The sequence below is a fragment of the Chrysemys picta genome, chromosome 15 (assembly GCF_011386835.1).
Source record: "Chrysemys picta bellii isolate R12L10 chromosome 15, ASM1138683v2, whole genome shotgun sequence".
NCBI lineage: Eukaryota > Metazoa > Chordata > Testudines > Emydidae > Chrysemys > Chrysemys picta.
This window is the reverse complement of record NC_088805.1, coordinates 14,692,615-14,710,099: the sequence shown is the minus strand read 5'-3', so window position 1 is coordinate 14,710,099 and position 17,485 is coordinate 14,692,615. Positions and strand designations below refer to the sequence as shown.

The following is a 17,485-nucleotide window of genomic DNA, read 5'->3' as shown; positions in this document are numbered from 1 at the left end:
GTACTCCGGGAGCGCCTGGCTGAGAACAGACACTGCAAAGTAACACTGGACTCACTGCCAGCTTAGGCCGAGCTGCTACATCTGCCCTGGAGCTGCAGTCACTATGTGTGGTGCTGAGACTTCTGGGGCACGTCCCAGGGGCCTTAGCGCTGCTCTGTTCATTCTATCCCAGTGCATTGTGGGAGAATTTGTCTGTCCTTTCTGGGCACGGGGTGGAAGTGGTGTGAACATGGCAAAGCATTCAGGGAAACCCCTTCCGGCTGGGCACAGACAGAGAGGGTCACGTCACGTTGGGGACACACAGGAGCGGGTAGGGAAGGAGCTGGGAAATCATTGCATACCTAGACTGAGGGCAGCAGGGAGTCGGCTCGGAGACAGATGTCGGAGTTGTGGCTAGTGTCACTGGCAAAACAAAAGGCGGGATGGGAGACAGGTTTGGACGTGTCGGCTGCAGCAGAGCTGGGCAGGAACAGGTCAGCCTGACACAAAGCTCCTGTGGGATCCCCGGGGGCAGAGGGGGCTGGTGACGGCATTAGAAGAGAAGAGTGATGGGGTTGAAGTCTCAGGAAGGAGGGATGAGTTCAGTATCTGCACTTTGCATCGACTCCAGGTGAGGGAGGTCGGAGTCAGGGCGGCCAAAGCAGAGGATGTCACAGGACTCAAGGCGACAGTGGATCAGGGCTGGGTCCCATGTTTTAGCCACTGGGCCATGTCTCATGTACCGTGTGTTGGGTAAGAACAGGAGGAGATTCCATGTCTCCAAAATTAAACCGGCTCTTCACCCAGAGAACTAGTTACAGAGACGCTGCAGCTGCTGCTGACGTTCCAATCATGTGCCCACAGACTGGCCTCCCGGTGCCTCCTCCATACTCTTCCTCCCGCAGCCTGAGCTCCCCCTCCCGCTTCCCTGCAGGTTGCTCCAGGACAGGCAGGAAGCATCTGATTGTCTATGTGCTGCGGAGTAAGAGGTGGCGACATGTGATGAGGCTGAATGAGCAGAGGAGCAGGAGGTGGTGGTGGGGAGGCAGGAGTCTGAGATGACCCCCACATGGTTGCTGGCATTTGAGAAGGCAGGAAGTGGAGGGGGCTGAGGAGTTTCAATGAGAAGTTTGGGCTTGGCTGTGCGTAGCTGGAGCTGGCAATGAGCCGCCCAAGCGAAGAGTCAGAGACAGCCACGTGCGTGGTGCTGGCTGGAGGGGGGACGAGTCACACATGGGAAGGGAGATTTGTGAGTCCCGAGCACAGAAATGACGTGTGAGGCAATGGGGCCGGGTCGCACACACAGGGAATGGGGTGGGGGCTGGGGAAGAGGCAGGAACGAGGCCAGAGCCCTGTGGAGTCCCACAGAGAGGGGGAGTGGGGAGGAGACATTGCTGAGGGAGCAGAGAGAAATGGGAGGACAACTAGTCCCCTGTGTCTACACTAATGTTCCTCGGGAAATCTCCTGCCGTTACACCCCACTGGTGCTAGCAGTAATGGGAACCCTAGTGCAGACAGTGTTTTACCCCCATGTCACCTCACCCTGCTCAGAGCAGGGGGCAGGGCACTGCTGGGCAGGGCTGCCCAGACGGAGGAGCAAGTGGGGCAATTTGCCCCAGGCCCCAGACCCCGCAGGGGCTCCCACGAGAGTTTTCAGGGGCCCCCATGAGAGTTTTCGGAGGGTTTTCAGCGGTAGGTCCTTCAGTGCCGCTGAACACACCCGGATTGAGTTAAGGACCCGCTGCCGAATTCCCGGAGCTCCTTCCACTCAGACCCAGTGCGGAAGGACCTCCGCCGCCAAAGACCCCAGGCCCCCAAATCCTCTGGGCAGCCCTGACGCTGAGGGGTTATGGAAGGTGCTAGTATCAGGCCAGGCTCTAGCGGATGGGGGTCAGGGAGGAGGGGGAGCTTTGGGACACAGCCACCAACACTCCTGCTTTGGCTAGGACAGCCCCGGCCTTTCCTGCAGCGGGATACTGACTCTGCAGCCAGCAGATGAACTTTTCTATTGAGGTTCTTATGCCGCACCCGTCACTGCGGTACCTGAACACCGAGACTGGCCCACGGGGAACTGGACATGGCCACAGGCCTGTGGCTTGCTGGGCTGCAGGGGCCAGGAGGAGCAGGGGCCATGGAGGCACTAATGAACTTCTGGAGGAGACCAGGGAAGCTGCAAAGCAGCTGGGATGGGGCCAGGGAGCAGGTTCTCGGGAGGAGGGATTTTGATATAATCTATTATCTGATACACCCTGTATCTGGAGACTTCATCCAGCCCTGGCAACTAGAATAGACTAAAGGATCTGATAGATCTTTCCTACATTTCCTCTAATTTCCAGGCCATTCAGGGTGTTGTCCACCTTGTGGGGTAATACAGGGGAACTGGGTTAGGGGAGACGTGTCTCTGTACCCCAGGAGCACGTGGCCATCTGCTCCCAGTTCGGGGATCTATAAGGCAGGAAAAGCTGCTCCTTGTAAAGAGACTGAGGCCTGGTCTACACTACGACTTTAATTCAGATTTATCAGCTTTAATTCGAATTAACCCTGTAACCGTCCACACAACGACGCTATTTAATTCGATGTAAAGGGCCCTTTAAATCGATTTCTGTACTCCACCCCAACGAGCGGAGTAGTGCCAAAATCGATTTTAGCAATTCGAATTAGGGTTAGTGTGGCCGCAATTCGATGGTATTGGCCTCCGGGAGCTATCCCACAGTGCATCATTGTGACCGCTCTGGACAGCAATCTGAACTCGGATGCACTGGCCAGGTAGACAGGAAAAGCCCCGCGAACATTTGAACTTCATTTCCTGTTTGCCCAGCGTGGAGAGCACAGGTGACCACAGATACCTCATCAGCACAGGTAACCATGCAGGCTGATAATCGAAAAAGAGCACCAGCATGGACCGTGAGGGAGGTACTGGATCTGATCGCTGTATGGGGAGAGGATTCAGTGCTTGCAGAACTTCGTTCTAAAAGACGAAATGCAAAAACTTTTGAAAAAATCTCCAAGGGCATGATGGAGAGAGGCCACAATAGGGACTCTGAGCAGTGCCGCGTGAAAGTCAAGGAGCTCAGACAAGCCTATCAGAAAACAAAGGAGGCAAACGGTCGCTCCGGGTCAGAGCCGCGGACATGCCGCTACTACGCCGAGCTGCATGCAATTCTAGGGGGGGCTGCCACCACTACCCCACCTTTGTTCGTGGATTCTGGGTCGGGGATAGTCTCGACGCCTGAGGATTCTGCCGATGGGGTAGAGGAGGAGGAGGAGGAGGAGGATGAGCTTGCAGAGAGCACACAGCACTCCCTTCTCCCCAACAGCCAGGATCTTTTTATCACCCCGACTGAAGTACCCTCCCAAGCCTCCCAAGCCAGTACCCAAGACTCTGACCCCATGGAAGGGACCTCAGGTGAGTTTACCTTTTAAAATATAAAACTTGTTTTAAAAGCAAACGGTTTTTAATGATTACTTTGCCTGACTTTGCATTCGCGGTCAGTTCAGCTACTGGAAAAGTCTGTAGCTACTGGAAAAGTCTGTTAACGTGTCTGGGGATGGAGCGGAAATCCTCCAGGGACATCTCAATGAAGCTCTCCTGGAGGTACTCCGAAAGCCTTGCCACAAGGTTTCTGGGCAGTGCATCTTTATTCCCTCCTCCATGGTAGGACACTTGACCACGCCATGCTTGCAGCAAGTAATCTGGTATCATTGCCTGACAAAGCCTGGCAGCGTATGGTCCCGGTGTTTGCTGGCATTCAAGCAACATCCGTTCTTTATCTTGTTGTGTAATCCTCAGGAGAGTGATATCACTCCTGGTAACCTGGTTGAAATACGGGAACTTAATTAAGGGGACAGAGGTGGCCGTTCCTACTGGGCTGTTTGCCTGTGGCGGAAAATAAATCCTTCCCTGCAGTTAGCCAAGCGCAGATGGGAAATTGGCCCTGAGTTTTTTGCGTTTGGCTAGCAGGGATCTTCCCTGTTACCAGCCACGCGGTGGGGGGAGGGTACCGTGATCATCCCAGAGAATTCATGGCGAGGGGGGGGGCGGCGGCGGGGGGGGGGGGTAGTTTGGTGCCTGCAGGGATCTTCCCTGATACCAGCCACGCGGTGGGGGGAGGGTACCGTGATCATCCCAGAGAATTCATGGCGGGGGGGGGGGGGCGGCGGCGGGGGGGGTGTGTAGTTTGGTGCCTGCAGGGATCTTCCCTGATACCAGCCACGCGGTGGGGGGAGGGTACCGTGATCATCCCAGAGAATTCATGGCGAGGGGGGGGGGCGGCGGCGGCGGGGGGGGGGGGTAGTTTGGTGCCTGCAGGGATCTTCCCTGATACCAGCCACGCGGTGGGGGGGAGGGGTACAGCGATCATCCCAGAGAATTCATGGCGAGGGGGGGGGGGTTAGTTTGTTTTCTGGTGCTGCTGAATGTTAACAGAAAAACCGCAGCACTCTACTTGCCTGAAGGGGCCCAGACAAGCCCCACCACACTGCCCCCCTCCAACTGGCTGAGATTGGCCAGACTTCTGCAGCACTCTACAAGCTATGCTTGGTATGTGGGAAAGGACGGCGCAGAAGCTTACCATGGCCGCATGCAAGCCGAATTCTGTTGCCCAGACCTGTGATCTCTAGCAGCAAAGCCACAGGCACTCAGCATTAAGAGGCAAAATGCGACCTTGCACAGAAATCACATGTGCTATGTAATGTGAACAGTGTTGGTCACCGTGAAAGAGTATAAGCATTGTTCTGCAAAATGTAGCTTTTAAAACAATTCTCTCTTTTTTCCCCTCCCTACAGCAGCTGCAAATTCCTCAAGCCTCCCTCCTCCATCCCGAAGGTTATCACAGATAAGGCATCGTAAGAAGAAGACGCGAGACGAGATGTTTTCGGAAATTATGCAATCCAGCAGGAGTGACAGAGCTCATCTGAATGAGTGGAAGGAAACAGTTTCAAAGTATAGGAAAGAAGTCAGTGAACGTGAGGACAGGAGGGACCAACGTGAGGAGAGGAGGGACCAACGTGAGGAGAGGAGAGACGATCGAGATGAGAGATGGCGGCAGGAAGACCAGAGGATGAAGGATGCAACACTGGGGCTGCTCCGGCGTCTGGTGGAGGTTCAGGAACGGCTGCTGGAAAACAGACTGCCGCTTCAGCCCCTGTTCCACCCTCCCCCCTCCCCATGTTCCGTATCCTCCTCACCCAGACGTGTAAGAACGCGGGGGGGGGGGGAGGCTCCGTACACCTTCCCATTCCACCCCAGTAGACAGCCCAAGCAAAAGGCTGTCATTTTTTTAACCTTTTCTTTGTGGCTTTTTCCTTCCCAGCAATCCTCCTCCCAAATACCACCCGGGTTCCCTCCCTCTTTTTCTAATCTATTAATAAAGAATAAATGATTTTTAAATGATAGTGACTTTATTTGGTTTGAAAGAAAGCTGGGGGAAGGGGCAGGGTGGGTTCCTTACAGAAAATCAGTCAGTAAAGGGGGAGGGTTTTCATGAAGGAGAAACAAACAGATATTTCACACGGTAGCCTGGCCAGCCATGAAACTGGTTTTCAAAGCTTCTCTGATGCACAGCGCTTCATGGTGTGATCTTCTAATCGCCCTGGTGTCTGGCTGCGCGTAATCAGCAGCCAGGCGATTTGCCTCAGCCTCCCACCCCGCCATAAAGGTCTCCCCCTTACTTTCACAGAGATTGTGGAGCACACAGCAAGCAGAAATAACAATGGGGAGATTTCTTTGGCTGAGGTCAGAGCGAGTCAATAATGAACGCCAGCGACCTTTTAAACGGCCAAATGCACATTCTACCACCATTCTGCACTTGCTTAGCCTGTAGTTAAACAGCTCCTGACTCCTGTCCAGGCTGCCTGCGTATGGCTTCATAAGCCATGGCATTAAGGGGTAGGCTGGGTCCCCAAGAATAACTATGGGCATTTCAACATCCCCAACGGTTATTTTCTGGTCCGGAAAGTAAGTCCCTTGCTGCAGCCCTTTAAACAGAGTAGTGTTCCTGAAGACGCGAGCGTCATGAACCCTTCCCGCCCAGCCCGCGTTGATGTTGGTGAAACGTCCCTTGTGATCCACAAGTGCTTGCAGCACCATTGAAAAGTACCCCTTGCGGTTTATGTACTCGGTGGCTTGGTGTTCCGGTGCCAAGATAGGGATATGGGTTCCGTCTATTGCCCCACCACAGTTAGGGAATCCCATTGCAGCAAAACCATCCACTATAGCCTGCACATTTCCCAGAGTCACTAACTTTCGTAGCAGCACCTGAGTGATTGCTTTGGCTACTTGCATCACAGCAGCCCCCACAGTAGATTTGCCCACTCCAAATTGATTCCCGACTGACCGGTAGCTGTCTGGCGTTGCAAGCTTCCACAGGGCTATCGCCACGCGCTTCTCAACTGTGAGGGCTGCTCTGATCTTGGTATTCTGGCGTTTCAGGGCAGGGGACAGCAAGTCACAAAGTTCCATGAAAGTGCCCTTACGCATGCGAAAGTTCCGCAGCCACTGGGAATCGTCCCAGACCTGCAACACTATGCGGTCCCACCAGTCTGTGCTTGTTTCCCTTGCCCAGAATCGGCGTTCCATGGATAGAATCTGCCCCATTAACAACATGATCTCCAAAGCACCGGGGCCTGTGGTTTCACTGAATTCTGTGTCCGTGTCCGTGTCCATGTCCTCATCATGCTTGTCGCTGCGCTGCCGCCGCCGCTGCCTCCTCTCCTCGTTTTTCTGGTCCTGGCTGAGCATAAACTCCATGAGAACGCGCGAGGTGTTTACAATATTCATGAGTGCTGTCTTGACCTCAGCGGGCTCCATGCTTGCCGTGGTATGGAGTCTGCAGTGTTCACCCACCCAGGAAAAAAGGCGCGAAAATGGTTGTCTGCCGTCCGTTGCTTTCATGCAGGGAGGGAGGGAGGGAGGAAGTGAGGCTGTACCCAGAACCACCTGCGACGATGTTTTTTGTCCCATCAGGCACTGGGATCTTAACCCACAATCCCAATGGGCGCGGGAGACTGCGGGAACTATGGGATAGCTATGGAATTGCTACCCACAGTGCAACGGTGCAGAAATCGACGCTAGCCCGTGTAGGGAGCCAGGGTGGCTTCCCTCCGAACCTGAGGGTAAAGTGCCTTTCCCTCAGCCTGAGTGGGCGGGGCCAGCCCAAGCTCGCTCCACCCCCCGGAAGGGGAGGGGTGGAACAGGAAGTATAAAGGGCGGGGCCCTTAGCTCAGTTAGGGCAGCACCAGCGAGGGAGGCAGACGCAGACCGCGGGCTGCTCCCTTCAGAGCCTGCTGCCACACCAGGGGAGGCCCTGGACCCGTGGAAACCTCACCTGGAGGACGGACTGGGGCTGCCAGGACTGCCTGCTGCCGAGTACCCAGAGGAACTGGAGGAGCCGGAGGGGGAGCGGGAGCTGCCAGCAGCTGAGTACCCAGAGGAGCTGGAGGAGCCTGAGCCTGAGGGGGAGCCGGAGCTGCCAGCAGCGGACTACCCCGACGCACTCACGGGACCAGAGGGATTCGGGCGAGCAATCGGGTAGGAAGTAGCCCAGGGACAGAGCTGCACAGTGGTGAGTCTATGTAGCGGGACGACCCCGCTGACCCAGTGGTGGGACCCTCGTTCTGCCACTGTCAGGGCCCTGGGCTGGAGCGCAGTGGTGTAGGGTGGGCCTGCGTTCCCCTACCGGCAGAGCCACGCCGGGACCTTTGCCGGCGCTCCCCTGCCTGAGGGGCGCGCTACTGACCGTTGCCGGCGCTCCCCTGCCTGAGGGGCGCGCTACTGACCGTTGCCGGCGCTCCCCTGCCTGAGGGGCGCGCTACTGACCTTTGCCGGCGCTCCCCTGCCTGAGGGGCGCGCTACTGACCGTTGCCGGCGCTCCCCTGCCTGAGGGGCGCGCTACTGACCGTTGCCGGCGCTCCCCTGCCTGAGGGGCGCGCTACTGACCTTTGCCGGCGCTCCCCTGCCTGAGGGGCGCGCTACTGACCTTTGCCGGCGCTCCCCTGCCTGAGGGGCGCGCTACTGACCTTTGCCGGCGCTCCCCTGCCTGAGGGGCGCGCTACTGACCTTTGCCGGCGCTCCCCTGCCTGAGGGGCGCGCTACTGACCTTTGCCGGCGCTCCCCTGCCTGAGGGGCGCGCTACTGACCTTAGCCGGCGCTCCCCTGCCTGAGGGGCGCGCTACAGACTCTGGCTGGCGGCCGCCCCGCCGCTAATTCCCCGCTGACGGAGGCGTGACCCAGGCTGGCCAGTGACCTCGTAGCTCCCCACCGCCCCCCTAGCGGGTAGGTGGGCCGACACCGATCACACCCCGGTACTTGGACGCACACCACCGAATTACTGTGCTAGTGTGGCCGCACTCATTTCGACTTTATACAACCTGTTTCTCAAATCCGAATTATCTAAATTCGGATTAATCCCGTAGTGTAGACATACCCTGAGTGCAAAACATAGGAGTAGCTGACATCTCCCCCAGGGAGAGTGAATGGGCAGTGCATGGAGCAGCGCCCCCTGCTGACAGGAAGTTGCTTAAATTCCAAAGAAGGAACAATCAGCGTCTGATGTATTGAAGGGAGGAAGCAAATTGTGCAGCCAGTGCAGAACCCAGGCTGGAGGAGATGAAGACAGGGGAGGTTTTTGTCTCAGTTCCCCATCTGGCTGGATCACTGTGATTCACACTACCAGTCCACACAGCACAGTAATAGTCAGCCTCATCCTCTGCCTGGACACCGGTGATGGTCAGGGCAGCGTTGTTGCCGGATATGGACCCAGAGAACCGGGCAGGGATCCCGGAGGGTCTGCTATTGGTGTTGTATATAAGCTGCCGAGGAGCAGAGCCTGGTTTCTGCTGGTACCAGCCTGGAGCATTGCTGCTGGTGATGGCTCCAGAGCTCAGGCTGCAGGACAGAGTGACAGCCCCTCCTGGGGTCACCGACATCGAGGGCTCCTGAGTCACCACGGGCTGCGAACTGACCCCTGAAATCAACATTACAAACACACTCAGCACAAGGACTCCGGATCCTCACAGACAAACCTCCTCACCTGCAAGTGTCCTTCATATTTTTGTCACTAAAGGAAACAATTCCCTCACCTGAGCAGTAAGTGAGCAGCGTGAGGAGCAGAGGGGCCCAGGCCATGGTGCGGAATCCAGACGAGCTCGGCTTCCTGAGGCAAACAGGTCTCTGGGTGGGAACCTCCGATTCTCTCTTAAACCCCTAGCGCTGGAGAACAGCCCCTTCATGCAAATCCACTCCCTGTACATTGGCTGCAGGTTTTTAAAAAATCTTAATCCTCAGTTTTAACAACAAAGACACTCACATTTCAAATATAACTTCTAGATTAGGCTTTATTTTAAATAAGATTTGTTATTTTTTAAAAAAAGTACCTCCCTATAAATTTGTACATTTTCAATGATTATTTCAAGTTCAAATTGAAATAGGTTTTGCTAGTATAATTTATTATAAGGGGTCCTTACTTTAACCTACTCTTAAATAATATTTAACACAACCAGATGGTGCCATCACACAGACTCACAAGTTCTCTCTAACTGCCTGTGCAGGGAACTAGATCTCAGAGAAATGTTTATTATTAGTTATGGGGAATCACAGTTTTACAAGCTGCGCATGGAGCAGAGTAAATCTGATCACTACTTAGACTTTCTGACCAAATAATTTCTTAGTCTGTAGGCAGCAGTTGCAACTACCTGCATGGATGCAAACACCAATATTACCTGGTGCCAAACACTCTGTAGTGACTGATAGCTAGATCATCCCCTGAGATTGAACAGGAGCGCTGTAGGGCTGAACAGGAGCTTCTATATCTTGAGCCAAAGGACTAAGGAGCAGATTTTTAAAGGTCCCTAGTTAAATCTTTATGCGTCTAAATCCCTTTAGAAGTCCGGTCCTAAGTCCTGTCCTTGGTATCTGCGCTATGTTCTGGACAGACGGGGAAGCGCGAGCCACCCTGAATGGAGGGTGATGCTACAGCAGCTCCCTGTGCCCCCTTGTCCCTGGCTTTTCTAGCTACTCCCCTGTCCTGGCCCCTCACAGTGACAGAGAAAAAAACTTGGATCATTCCCGCGGAGTCGGCCTCATTGGGCCAAATCCAGCGGGGGGCGGAAGGGGATGTCAGTTCCATGTGGGTACAGCTAGGGGTGCTCAGCTCTGAATTTGGCCTTTACTCTGTGAACGGCCATTACGGGGCTGCTGGGAGGGGTCGTTAGCGTAACGTTAGCGCAGCACGTCTGACGTGTAGAGAGCAATGGACGAGCTTTGCATTGCTGGGCACACAGATATTTTCTATCACATGCACATGGAGAGGGGTCACTGCCGCCACCACTGCAGTGCAGCCGGGCCAGCGTCCCCCATGCTGCCCCTCACGCGTGGACACGTGCCCTGGGGACACCCCCAGAACTAACTCATTCCCCTCCTGCCACCCTCCCTCCAACTCCCTTTTGCCATGATGCCTACGAACAAACTGACAGCAGTGAGGCCATGGGTGTGCTGAGACCCTTCCCATCCCGCTGCCAGGATTGTCTCATTGCTGCCTTCTGCCACCCACAGGCCGGTCTGTTGCCCCCTGTTGTCTCTTGTCTCATACTGAGATTGTTCGCTCCTTAGCTGGGACCGTCTCTGTGTTCTGTGTTTGTACAGCGCCCAGCACAACGGGGACCTGTGCCGTGACCTGTCCTCCCAGGGGCCACAGAAATACAGATATGTAATAATCACAGTGATGCAGCCACCTCTGAAGGACATTCCAGGGCAACATTTTGCAGAGATGTTCAGCATTAAATGTAACGTTGGTTAAATTGCATGTAATGAAAAAAACACTTTGCAAAGAAATACCCAGCAACGCCATTGAGAAGTGGTTCATGAACCTAAATCAGTAAATTTGGGTGCCCCCGATTTTGTCTCACTCCTCCCCCACCACTCGGTCTGAATGAGAGATCTGAAAGGACGCAGCTGTTCAAACACCAGGGTCTGTGCACCAGGCTCTCGAAGACAAATTTGTATTGCAAAGTTACTTTTTTCAATTAGAAACAGTTCAGGATACAAGTGTAAGGAGACAGCGCCCCCTGGTGCCCAGTCGTAACTGAATCATGTCGCCCATCTGCAGAACAGTAGATGGGGAAAATCCAGGTGCACCTCAAATCACATTTTATTCTCTCCAGTCTCTGGTGCCCAGAGTCAGAGCTGCACCACATCACTATCCTGCCCCACAGCAGCTGGGGAAATCCAGCTGCTTCTCGCATCCCATTGAATTCTCTCCAATCTCTGGAGTTTAAGGAGATTCATTACAGGTCCCAGCTACATCCAGCCCAGTTTGCCATTTGTGAGTGTGGCTGCGTGTTATTGTGTCCCTCCAACTCACCTCCTGGGCTCATATTTGCATGTAGGAATAGCTAGGACTGGGGAACCCTTGTGACTCCTCAGATACACGTACAGCAGGACTGGGGCGAGTGGTGGGGTCTTTACTGGGAGGTGGCTCTCAATGTGGCTTCTGAGTCTTGTTTCGCCTGGTCATTTGGCAGGTTAACCCTTTCCTACTGGTTAGATTGTATCATGGCCAGATCCGTCCCTTTCCTACCCTGGCTCGGCTTGTGTGTGCAATGCCTGGGCTCTGGGATCTAACACCCAGCTCCGCAGACTCTGAGTTTCACTGAAGAATGAGCTGGTATTTAATAGACACAAACTACCTCCTCTCACAGCATGGATCTGGGAACTGGATTTTAGAATGTTTTCTTTAGGATTATAACTGAATCTCATTGCTGCAGCCGGACTGCACTGGCGGGGAGTGGGGGGAGGGGGAGGGAGGATGTGGGGAGGTGTCAAATCCTGGTCCCACTGAAGGTGATGATAAAACTGTTGTTCAGTTCAGTGGGACAAACATTTTGCCTTAAATTTCCAGAACAAGTTAGTGAGCTGTAGTGTGACCAGATGTCCCTATTTTATAGGGACAGTCTCCATATTTGGGTCTTTTTTCTTCTACAGGTGCCTATTACCCCCCATCCCCTGTCCCAAATTTTCACCCTTACTGTCTGGTCACCCTAGTGAACAGTGATCACAGGGGACTGGGACAGAGCATGGGGACACCTCAGTGCTTTCAGACTGGGTGAATGATCATAACTTAGCGCTGACACATGATGAACTCATGCAGCGTTGAAGGAGGAAGGGGAAGGTTTGTGTCTGAGCTCCCCATCTGGCTGTGTCACTGTGCAGCACCACTAGCGCTTGCAGAACAGTAATAATCAGCCTCATCCTCTGCTTGGACCCCGGTGATGGTTAAGTAGCAGGTTGTATTAGAGGCGTCTTTGGAACCAGCAAAGCGACTGGGGACCCCCGAGCCCTGGTGCTTGTCTGACTCTTTGTTGTACCTCAGAAGGTATCTTGGGCTGTTCCCATCTTTCTGTTGGTACCAGGGGACACTTCCAAATGTGGATCCACTGCTGAGGGCACAGGAGAGTTTAACTGTGTTGCCAATGGACACTGACACTGAGGGCGGCTGAGTCAGAGTAAACTGGGAGAGGGAACCTGGAAAGAAAGAGAAACTGCTGCATGATCGTCATGGCTTGGAGTTAACGCCTGCACATTTCCTGCTGAGCCAGGAGTCTGGAAATCAGCAATATGCAGGAATTCAGTCAAAAGTCACTTTAAATTAAATTGAGACCAGAAACCCTCCCCTTTACCAGAGCAGTAAGTGAGCAGCATGAGGAGCAGAGGGGCCCAGGCCATGGTGGGAATCCAGACGAGCTCGGCTTCCAGAGGAAAACGGGTCTGTGGCTGGGACCCTCCGATTCTCTCTTAAACCCCCAGAGCTGGAGAATGGCCCCTCCATGCAAATCTGCCCCCTGCTCACTGGCTGCTGCTGTAGAGTTTGTGTGCACCAGGGGGGTTCTCATTCGCATTCTCAGCCTCCGCACTGCAAACACCTCCTGATCTGAGTGTGTCCTTCCTCCTATTGGACACTGCTGGCTAGTTACCTTCTGTTAAGCCCCTTTGAGTCCTGGGTTCTTTTCAGCCCTCTCCCTTTTGTGTTTTGGGCTAATATTTTGTAGACCCCAATAAACTGGGGCTTGAACACTTCAAATAGGATGGGGCCAAACACAATGACTGACAGGGACAATCTCTAAAGGGACGACTCCTGTTGATAATTTGCTCAGGTTTGTATCAGGTCTGTATCAAGCCAGCTTGGCATTTTTACTATAAGTTGCCATGGGTGTGGATTCCTTGTTTCCCAGCCCCTCAGCAGCAGCGGGACAGTGATTGTAGCTCCCCCGGCTAGGGAAGAGAGAGAACGTTTATGTGGTAACAGTTAGGGGTGAAAGGTCCCGGGGTGGTCGGGGTTTGTTCTGAATTCAGTGCTGCCGGCTGCCGGCTGCCGGCTGGGAGAACAAAACCCAGGGGATGAGTCTGCTGAGCAGCCGCGGGCCCAGCTGAAGGGCGGGAGGTTCCATGGCAGACAGGCGGGAGGTTTGTGACGTGTGACGCACGGGGGCTGGGGGGGGGGGGGGGGGGGGCTGGGAGGAGTGTGACACTGGAGGCGGGTGTCAGAGCCATTCTTGGGACCCACCAGATGCTACAATCTACAAGACCTAGTAGCTGCAGCTCAGTGCCTGTCTCTGAGTCGTGGGCCACTTGGCTCCCATGTGCTGTCCCAGGAAAAGGGTTGGTTCTCACAGTGCTCCAGCCACCCCAGCAGGGGGTGACAATTACACTCGATTTACCTACAGAGAGTGACCTGTAGAACCTGCTCCTCAGCCATCAGACTGTCCTGGGTTAGCTCTGGGTCACAGGGGAGTTCAGTTTTCACGGCCATTTAACTGATACCAGTGGAGGTGTTATTAGAGTCACCAGATGGGCCTATCTCAGCGAGTACTACAAGTTCTGTTGAACTGACTGTTAGATCTCGGCGGCATGGTTCTTTTGTAGCAGCTGATCCTATACCAGAAAAAAACTGTTCACTTCTTACTGTCTGTAGAGCAAGACAGAAGAGCTCAGCATTATTACACAGAGACATTTTATACTAGCTCTAAATGGGCAGGATTACTTCACCCACCACTGCAGTGCAGCCACCTCTGCAGAACATTCCTGGGCAACTTTTTCTTGTACAGTTTGACATTAAATGTACGTGTTAAAAAAATCTTTATAAATCAGTGTCCAGCAGCGACACCAGAGCAGTTATTTATAAATCTCCAACCTAACTCAATGCACTGGGGTTCCTTCAATGCTCTGTCTCACCTCTACCCCACCCAATCTGTCTGCACCAGGGATTGGAAAGGAAGCAGCTGTTTGAACACCACAGACTGGTGCACACCCATGTGAAGATAAATATGTGTCAGTTACTTATTTCCATTGTAGACAGTTCACAGTGCAAATGCAGGGAGAGGTCGCCCTCTGGTGCAGAGTCGTAACCAATCCCCGTCACTGAGCTGCAGAAGAGTAGACGGGGAAAATCCAAGTACCTCCCAAATCCCATTGTTTTCTTTCCATCTCTGGAGTTTAAGGAGAGATTCATTGTAGTTCCCAGCTACAGACAGGCCAGATTGTCTTATGAATGTGGCTGTGTGTTAATATGTCCCTACAACTCCCCTCCCGTGCTACTATTTCACATGCAGAGATAGCCCGGACTTGGGAACACCCAGTGACTTGTCAGATAGGAGGATAGCAGGACTGAGGAGTGAAAATGCTGGGGGGCTTTACTACTCACTTGCTCTCAATGTGGCTTCTGTGTGTTGTGTAGCCTGATCATTTTGCAGGCTTGGCCCTTGGTAATGGGGCTGTTCTTATCAGGACCCTGTCTCTGTTCTTTTCCTGCCCTGGCTTTGTGTGTGTGAAATGCCTGGGCTCTGGGACCTAACACCCGGCTGTTTGGGCTCTGAATCTCGCTGGGTTGGCACTGCAGGGTGACCTGGTATTTCACGGACAGGAGTCTCTCCTCCCACGGCATGTACTTGGGAAGGGGACATTGGAGGGTTTTCTTTGGGATTATCACTGGATCTGGGTACCACAGTGAGTTTTCATAAAGGGTCTCATCCTCATCCCATGGACAATAAATGACAAATGCCCATTGCGTCACGGGACCCAAGATTTGACCTTAAATGTGCAGATCTTGATAGTCCTTAGTAGTGCCCCTCACTGGTGATTGGAATGTGCCTAGTTAAACCCCAACACATCTGTGTGGAGGAGCATCGCGCCCAGACACACACAGACTGGAACCATGCGCCGTACGGGCTGCTGGAACACAAGGGTTTTGTGTAAGTTCTCGTCTGGCTGCATCACTGCGCTGCACCCCACTCCCTGTGCCACAGTAATAACCAGCCTCATCGTCTGCTTGGACATCGGTCATGGTGATGGTTGGGTTGCTGGTTATATTAGTCACAACTTTGGACCCGGAGAAGTGACTGGGGACCCCAGTACCCTGGTGCTTGGCAACATTGGATTTGTACCACAGAAGATATTTTCAGCTGGTGCCAGCTGGCGTGTGGGATCGGGTACCCACTGCTGATGGTGCAGGAGAGTTGAACAGTGCAGCTTGTTCCAGCTTGAGTTGCTGCCCACAGTCCTTTTCGTACCAGGTCTGGTCTTGTCTGAATCAGTTCTCGCTTTGGTTTTGCAGCCTCCTCTATTATTGTCTGGCATGAGGCTTTCACCTCCCCCAGCGCTCGGTTTGCCGCCTGTAACTGTGTCTCCAGGGCCTGTATTCGACTTGGCATCTCTTGCCCAACTCTCTCAACCATCTGCCCCAAGCTGTCCAGTCCACGCACCTCGGCCCTGCCTCTGAGCCCCTGGCCCAAGAGCCCGTGTCCAAGTGAGGGTCGTCCTATGGTCAGCTCGTCCATGCAGTACCCATCTTGTAACAGGGCTGGGACATCACATTAGGCCAGTCTCTATCTATAAATACAGGCCGGGGAGGTCTCTTACTAGCTGACCCTCCGCTTGTTCATCTGACCCTGTATTTCAATGTCTAGCTCCACTGCTGGGCACACTCCTGTCTCTCCATGGAGGGGAGGGGGAGCTTTGGGACACAGCCACCAACACTCCTGCTTTGGCTAGGACAGCCCCGGCCCTTCCTGCCGCAGGACACTGACTCTGCAGCCAGCAGATGAACTTTTCTATTGAGGTTCTTATGCCGCCCCCATCACTGCGGTACCTGAGCACTGAGACTGGCCCACAGGGAACTGGACATGGCCACGGGCCAGTGGCTTGCTGGGCTGCAGGGGCCAGGAGGAGCAGGGGCCAGGGAGGCACTAATGAACTTCTGGGGAGAATCAGAGAAGCTGCAAAGCCGCTGGGACATGGCCAGGGAGGAGGTCCTAGGAAGGAGGCATTTTCATATCGTATATTATCTGTATCTGAACACTTCATACCATATCATATCAAACATTCTCTGCTACACCCTGTATCTGGACACTTCATGCAACCCCGGCAACTGGAATGGACTAAGGGATCTGATAGATCTTTCCTACATTTCCTCTAACTTCCAGGACATTCAGGGTGTGGTCCAGCTGGTGGGGTAACAAAGGAGAACTGTGGTAGGGGAGACGTGTCTCTTTACCCAAGGAGCATGTGGCCGTCTGCTCCCAGTTTGACCCAGGTAGTGGGTGTAACGCAGGGATCTATAAGGCAGGAATAGTTGTTCCTGCCAGACAGACCAAGCAATGAGCATAACAGTGGCTGACATCGCCCACAGACAGAGTGAATGGGGAGTGGGTGGAGCAGCGCCCCCTGCTGACAGCAAACGGCTGAAATTCTTAAGAAGAAGTAATCAGTGTGTGATGTACTGAAGGGAGGAAACAATTGTGCAGCCAGTGCAGAGCCCAGGCTGGAGGGGATGGCGGGGTGAAGACAGGGGAGGTTTTTGTCTCAGTTCCCCATCTGGCTGGAGCACTGTGATATGTATTACTACTGCTACCCGTATACACAGCACAGTAATAGTCAGCCTCATCCTCTGCCTGGACACCGGTGATGGTCAGGGCAGCGTTGTTACCGGATATGGACCCAGAGAACCGGGCAGGGATCCCGGAGGGTCTCTTACTAGTTTCATATATAAGCATCCGAGGAGCAGAGCCTGGTTTCTGCTGGTACCAGGAGGGATAGTTGCCGGTGGTGATGGCTCCAGTGCTCAGGCTGCAGGACAGAGTGACAGCCCCTCCTGGGGTCACCGACATCGAGGGCTCCTGAGTCACCACGGGCTGCGAACTGACCCCTGAAATCAACATTACAAACACACTCAGCACAAGGACTCCGGATCCTCACAGACAAACCTCCTCACCTGCAAGTGTCCTTCATATTTTTGTCACTGAAGAAACAATTCCCTCACCTGAGCAGTAAGTGAGCAGCGTGAGGAGCAGAGGGGCCCAGGCCATGGTGGGGAATCCAGATGCGCTCGGCTTCCTGAGGCAAACGGGTCTGTGCCTGGGACCCTCCGATTCTCTCTTAAATCCCCAGTGCTGGAGAACGGCCCCTTCATGCAAATCTGCCTGATGCTGGTGGTTTCTCATATCGAAGCTGAGCCCTGCA

The 17,485-nt window shown here is 53.9% G+C and overlaps 1 protein-coding gene and 1 gene segment (V, D, J or C); one reads left to right on the top strand and one right to left on the bottom strand.

Annotated features, from left to right (window-relative positions):
- The first annotated feature begins 2,480 nt into the window (after positions 1 to 2,480).
- LOC135975813 (SRRM2 protein homolog rsr-2-like) lies at positions 2,481 to 5,393 on the top strand. Its single transcript, XM_065568363.1, has 2 exons — positions 2,481 to 3,385; positions 4,765 to 5,393. Exons 1-2 carry the CDS (start codon positions 2,845 to 2,847, stop codon positions 5,358 to 5,360), a joined length of 1,137 nt encoding a protein of 378 aa, XP_065424435.1. The 5' UTR covers positions 2,481 to 2,844; the 3' UTR covers positions 5,361 to 5,393.
- A 6,780-nt stretch (positions 5,394 to 12,173) lies between these two features.
- On the bottom strand, positions 12,174 to 17,133 carry LOC135975837 (immunoglobulin lambda variable 5-39-like). The segment is given in 2 exon segments: positions 12,174 to 12,496; positions 16,878 to 17,133. Coding segments are annotated over 2 exon segments (579 nt in total).
- Positions 17,134 to 17,485: the final 352 nt, after the last annotated feature.